General features: G+C 40.1%; 1 protein-coding gene across 2 annotated transcripts; it reads right to left on the reverse strand.

Moving 5' to 3' along the window:
- Positions 1 to 2,800: 2,800 nt before the first annotated feature.
- On the reverse strand, positions 2,801 to 6,600 carry gorab (golgin, rab6-interacting). Of its 2 annotated transcripts, XM_046836916.1 has the most exons (6): positions 6,389 to 6,600; positions 5,969 to 6,281; positions 4,623 to 4,724; positions 4,392 to 4,532; positions 2,995 to 3,396; positions 2,801 to 2,952 (listed from the first exon to the last, which is right to left on the reverse strand). In XM_046836916.1, exons 1-5 carry the CDS (start codon positions 6,456 to 6,458, stop codon positions 3,009 to 3,011), a joined length of 1,014 nt encoding a protein of 337 aa, XP_046692872.1. In that variant the 5' UTR covers positions 6,459 to 6,600; the 3' UTR covers positions 2,801 to 2,952; positions 2,995 to 3,008. The 2 variants fall into 2 exon arrangements, with proteins under 2 accessions (XP_046692872.1, XP_046692871.1); XM_046836915.1 differs by having other exon boundaries at positions 2,801 to 3,396.
- Positions 6,601 to 7,024: the final 424 nt, after the last annotated feature.

Below are 7,024 nucleotides of genomic sequence, written 5' to 3' on the forward strand. Positions count from 1 at the left end.
CCCAGCACTGTGCCAACCGGCCTGTTAACTGGGTCTAATTGGTGACCTAACTGGTGCACTACAGAGGGAAAAGCGTAGAGCCTTGGCCATGTTTATACCATGGCGTCCAGCCCAAGAGGGGCTGGTTGAGTAAGGGAGAACCAGAGGGAACAGTGCGACGTCTCTTGAGTCACAAACAGGTCTATTTGTTCTCTGTAAAGTCTTTTCCATATGTGCTTCACTTTTGGATGGAGCCTTCATTCCCTGGGCCTTGGCCTTTGCCTCGAATGGGTGTCTGCTCCTTGATTCAAACACCCTGGGATGTATACTACCCTCAGCGAGAGCAGCCTTCTTTGGGCCCACAGGAGGATCTGTTGTGCCAGCTTGTAAAGGAGGCGAAAGTACATAACCCCCTATTGGTTGATGTAAGAGACCACCGATGTGTTATCTGTATGTATCAGTTGAGCCTCATTCGTAGTGATATCAGATTGTAAAACACTCCAGAATGTAGAAACTGAGACTTTTCTTTCATACAAAAATGTGTGGCAAAGAACCCTCTAAGAACACACACAATATGGTGTGAAATGCTCACAATCTGTTGTAACAACAATTTCTGCTTAGAAGAAGAAACAGATCCATAGAACAGATCTTAAAATGTCCCTTAACCAAAAGACAACACAAACCCATCAGGGAAAAAGAAGTACAGGCAGATGTACAGAAGAAACAGCTCATATAATGTAAGTTCACAATATTTTAGAAACACAGGCATCCCTTGTGAGACCAATAGAAAAACACACAAACATTGAACAATGCCTATACTGTCATAGGGAAAACACTGGAGGCTTTTATTCAGTTAAAATGTTTCACATTGTCAGTTTTTCTTTTACATTTAATAACAATATTACCTGCAATACACTTAATTTCCTAGTTTGCTGACACAAGAACTTTAAGGAAATCTATTACAAATTATACATTGGCAGGATGATGGGTTTGGATCATTCCTTGGTGAATGCAGCGTCATTTTATATACCCCCACAGTCAAACATGAAGATGGAAGCTTAATGATTTGAGGTTGTTTTAGAGGGAACGTTAGACTTATTCTGATTGAAAGAAAAGCTGAACCAACACGAACCAATCTGGAGGCGACTTATTGAAACCGACTTCACCATACAACAGCTGTAACTGATCTGGGATGAACTGTATCACAAAATCAGAACAAAATCTCCAATTAGTGAAGAACACCATTGGCATGTTTTATTCACATCTGCACATTTATATACATTTGTTTGGTCAAAGTAGATCTTCACACTATTAAAATTACTGAGTTTGTTACATAGAAACAAAAGGAACAATCATGTGATTTTAAAAAACCAACAAAAGTCTAGGTGTTTCCATACTTTTAACCAGATGATGATCTACTGTATAGTAGTTGTTTTTTTTCAGAAAAGTGCAACTTAGCACAGCAATTATATAGTTCTCTCTCTCTCGCTCGCTCTCTCTCTCTCACACACACACACACACACACACACACACACACACACACACCTCAATAATTCAATACAAAAAAGTAAAACTTGTATATTATATAAATTCATCATACAGACTGATATAATTCAAGAGTTTATTTTTTTTAATTTTGATGATTATGGCTTACATCTAATGAAAACCCAAAATTGAGTATATCAGAAAATGAGAATATTGTGAAAAAGTTCAATATTGGAGACTCGTTGTGTCACACTCTAATCAACTGATTAAATTCAAACACCTGCAAAGGTTTTCTGAGCCTTTAAATGGTGTCTCAGTCTGGTTCAGGCTACACAATCATGGAGGAAGACTGCTGACTTGACAGTTGTCCAGAAGACGATCAATGACACCCTGCACATGGAGGGTAAGACACAAAAGGTCATCGCTAAAGAAGCTGCTGTTCACTCTGCGTTTCAACTAAAGACAATCATCAAGCTCTATATATGCTTGCTGACAGACTCATTAAAAAAAAAAAAACTCAATTGTCTACCCTGTATAGACAACAACAAAAAAATGTAGTGGATAAAGAGTAGAAATGACCATCAAAATCTTTAAACAGCAATTTTTCTGCCACCACAAAACAAATACTGCTGTTAAGCAGCTTAAAGAAAAAGAAAAACAAAAAAAAGGCAACAAATAATAAGAAAAAGATTTTATATACATGTATCAAACGTAAAAAATAGTAGAAATGTGATTGATATTATTTATATATATATATATATATATATATATATATATATAAAAATAAATACGTAGTAAATCTTTGAAAACACGTGAACCATTGCATCATTAATTAATAAACAGAAAACAAAACCTTGATGTTTCCCCCCCGAAAGTTATACAATCAGCTGCTCTACACATTCCATCGTGATAAAAAACGAGTGTGAAATTTGGACCGGAGAACCTTGTGTCAAACTGGGGGTGAAAAGACGACAAGGCTCAAAGTCACTCTTGTGGAACCTGGAGCGAATAATCTCCATAAATTATTGCGTATCGCATTACCGCAGGGTAAATACTCTGCCTGGGTCTGTTCTCTATGCTAAATAATTCATAAGGGAAATGGGGGGAAAACTGCACATGGATACAACGGTTGTTCTCTCTGTTTAACAGAATTGTCACAGCTATGCATGCTGCATAAGCACCCCACAGAGCTGCCTAATTATTGTGTAGTGTCAGAGCTTCTTGAGACTTTAAAAAAATACTGCATTTCAGCACAGCGTTGATGAAATCGGTCAAACAAAAAAGTTTGATAATCGCTCATGGTGTTATGCAAAATTACAATTGATGGCATATGCTGTAGAGTATATACATTTTTTTATTATTATATCGATAAAACCTTTATCCGGCACCCAATTTCTTCTTTTCCCCTCCACCAGAATAAATACTACTACGATCATTACTAATAGTTCAATTGTACTTCCATATTATCGATGTAGTGTGTGTGTGTGTGTGTGTGTGTGTGTGTGTGTGTGTGTGTGTGTGTGTGTGTGTAATAAAGAATGAGTTTAGCCCTCAGCACTCGCCGTCGCTCGGAGCATTTCCTTCTTCTGCCCTTCGCTTGTCACGCTCACTGCGTTCCCTGTATTAATATTTGTGCAGTCTGTTTGAATCGGACTGTCACTTTGGATTTCAGTCTTGCTGACCGGCATGGTGTGGGCGGGGTTTTCTCTCTGGCCACACCCCTCCTCCAGGTCCGCCTTGGACTGCGCCGGCTCCTGCTCCGTGTTAAGCTCCAGCTGCAGCATTAGCTCCTCCAGTTTACATGCCTTGCGCAGCTCGTTCTGCTGGATGATGGCACAGAGGTGCTCGGTCAGCTGCTCCTTAGACTCGGTCTTCTTGTGCAGGTCGAGCTTGGCTGCCACGTACTCGGCCTCGGCCTTTTCCAACCGCTTCCTGAACAGTTAACAACATTAGAACTTCAAGGAATGTAGTAATACAAAGGAGGCAATGGAATGAATTTGTAATTAGTGTTCAGATTCAAAATTGATCAAAAAGTGTCTAATAATAGATTCGGGCGTACGGTGACTGATGGACCGAAACGACCTCACTTTCTCTCTTAGCTGTATGTATATGATAAACAATATAAAGCTGATCTGAATAAATAGACAAGTGAAGGCCTTTCAATAGATTGTTGGCCTTGATGGACTAAACGGATTCGGGTGCTCGGTTTGACTGAGATTAAATGATATTTAAAAAGATAAGTCTTACTTGTGCTGTTTGAAACAAAAGGCAACAAATAGTATCATTTCAATTCATATTTGTTGCTTTTCATTTTCGACAATCAACTATAATGTAAAACTTGCAGGCAAATACACAAACGTATAGATATACAGGGTGGAGGAGGGAAATGGGACATTTTGGAACGACCTCGTTTTGAACCCCTTTGCCATTAGTTATAACGGAGCAGTGGAGCGGTGACAACGGGATTCACTGTGAACGCCTTTTATAATATTGCTGTCATGAGGAACTCGGTAACGATGTTGAAATACCTTCGAGCAGCACTCACACTATCTAGATTCTTGTAAAAGGCTTTGAGGTGAACGCTCGCTGCGCACCACTCCACTGCTCCATATTAACTTCTAGAAAAGGGTCCTAAACCAGGTCGCACTGCTTCTAAACAATAACCCACAACCCGGGGACACTCTCCTAGTTCCACAAGTTCCCGCTTCCCTGCATTATCCAAATAACCCCCAAAGTGCACGTACACTTACGTGTCAGTAATAAAAGTATAACTGAGACAGTGTGTACGTGGACACTAGTATCAAGCACTGGAATCAACCAGCTGCAATCACACTAATCGAATCCTCTTCCACTTAAACTTGAATCACATGTTAAAAGCACACGTCCTGAACCCACTTCACAGGTTGAACAAAAATAGGATGCGATACCATGCGATAGAATACTCCAGACTGGCCTGCTCGATCAGACTCCTCAGGACACCGATATCGGTAGACACGGCATCATCCAGAACCTGAAGCTCCTTTTGAATTTTCTTCAGTTTCAACACTTCGGCTTGCGTCTGCTTCGACCTGTAGAAACACGCGGTTCCGGTTTTAACAGCGCAACTACGACACGGTAGAACTTGAATGAAAGGAAGACCTTCGAGGGGTTAACCGTACTTTTCAGCAATGGTCTTAGCGAGGAGGGCTTTGGTTCTTTTATTCTTCTCTTCCATGATTCGCTGCTCCCATTGGAGGTGCTGCAGACGGGTCTTCTCTCGTCTAGAGCGAATAAAAATGAAATGGAAGGTAGCGAGTTATCAGGTGCTAACATTAATGACATTTGTTAGATGCCCCTTTCAGAGCAATTTACATCTCATTTATAACCTTATATCATTTATGAGGGTTTTCCCCCGAAAAGGACGTCACTATTTATTATTTTCATATTAACCATATAAAATATACGCTTATTAACACATTAAAAAGTATGTGGTTTTAACATTAGTAAGAAATCACCTTATTATTGGTGGATAATTCATTCATTTATTACATATTTGCATGCATAAGTGTAAATAACACGAAATACTCTATTAGCTCAAATCCCTGGTGGTCTAGTGGTTAGGATGCGGCGCTCTCACCGATGCGGCCCGGGTTCAATCCCCGGTCAGGGAACCAACCCCAGCCATTAGGGTTGCACAAGCCTTAGTGCCAGTCCCAAGCCCGGATAAATGGGGAGGGTTGCATTAGGAAGGGCATCCAGTGTAAAAACCTGTGCCAAATCAAACATGCGGATGGTCCGCTGTGGCGACCCCTAATGGGAGAAGCCGAAAGAAAGTTTATTATATAAGCTCAAAAGTTAATGGACACCTGACCATCACACCTATATGTGCTTACTGGACATCCCGTTCCACGTTTGCTCTTATAATAATCTCCACTCTTCTGGGAATGAGAGCTTATTTTTGGGGGATAGAACCACACATAAAATGTGTCTTTCAAATAATGAAAATGACTATGTATGCAGAATTGTCTATTGTTTACACTTTGGTACACATTGTTTACTGTTTTACTGTCTACTGCCATAAGGATTTTCTTTGTATATACATTTTTCTCTTTGTTTACATACATATCTTTATATATCCTTTATATCTTATATTTTATTTTATATAGTTTTTATACTTTATTTATCTGCTTCTTTTCTTTCTCCCCACCCTATTCCCCTCTTGCCGGACCGTCGTATAAAGCATTTCACTGCATGTCGTACCCTGTATGTATGTGAATGTGATGAATAAAATTTGAGTTTGATTTGATTTGAGAATTATGCACATTTATTCAAGGATGCCTCTGCATCTAGGTTTCTGGAAAGCTTTCAAAGATGATGATCAGGAATCAGAAAGCGATTTCACAATTGAAAGAGATTTTTTTTGTTTGTGTGTTTTAAATAACCCTCTTCAACAGTAGTGTCTAACTTCAATTTGCCTAAATCTGATGTGTTCACCAGAAACCACCCCTGCATTAGACTTACTAACAATTCCACTTCCTGTTTGTCCAGTTCCTTCACTGCTGCAGGATCTTCAGGGTTGGGTGTCACAGAGTCGGGTTCCGCCTGTTTTATATCTTGCTTTGGTAATATGTCCGGATTAGTTGGGCATGAAGCTGGTGGTGTGGGTGGAGGTGGAGGAGCTGGTTGTAGCTGCTGCTCAGGAGGCAGCGGAGAGTCGACAAGAGTCGCTTTCTGTTTGGCGGCCATCTGTAGCGCTTTCTCCCGCTGCAGCTGCTGCCTGCTCCGGTTAGTAGGAGCGGATCTCCTGCCGCGGCCCAGTGAAGCCATAACATTCTCATCTGACCAACAAAGAACGTATAGTTTACTTCGAAAATCCTGAACAAAAATCATGCAACTGAAACGCGTTTATTTACAACTTTCCCCAAGTCAATGAAATTTGACTCACTCGGCTCGCCTTTCTGCTGTATCCTCCGCAGTTCCTCTTCAGAAAACCCGGCCCACGCAGCCATTTTCATAAACACAACACCTCTAAATATACATACTATATGAATTTACATTAACTATAAGTGTTTTTCTGCATTGCGACCGGAGCTACAACACCAGTTTGCGAACGTTCCTTTCCGCCGCCATCTTTGTGTACAGCGGATGCCACGTTTAGGACCCGCAAAAGGACCCAAAATAGGTGTCTTTAAAACTTGCCTGTTTTTTTTTTTTTTGTTTTTAATGAAGAGGAAAAAAATCATATTCTATTAGATTTGTTTTCGTGTGCTGTTTTTAAGGTTTTTTTTGTTTTTTTATAGGATTTTTAAATATATATTGTCTTTTGGTCAGTGGTGGGTCTTTGGTGGCATCCTACCTGAATCAAGAGTCTAGAGGATTTTGTCATTTCTACTATACACAGTGGTGTACAGTACACAATAAAAACAAGACAACGTTCTTCCAGAAAGGTTAAAGCAACAGCTTCAAGCAACATGTACTGTAAGCTACAGGTGCCTGATCACGTGGTGTGATGGCTGAAATCTGATTAGGTAAAAACTCAAACAGAAACTTACTGTACTTGAAACAGCAAAACCAAGAGAAA

Source organism: Silurus meridionalis, chromosome 23 (assembly GCF_014805685.1).
Source record: "Silurus meridionalis isolate SWU-2019-XX chromosome 23, ASM1480568v1, whole genome shotgun sequence".
NCBI classification, from domain to species: Eukaryota; Metazoa; Chordata; class Actinopteri; order Siluriformes; family Siluridae; genus Silurus; species Silurus meridionalis.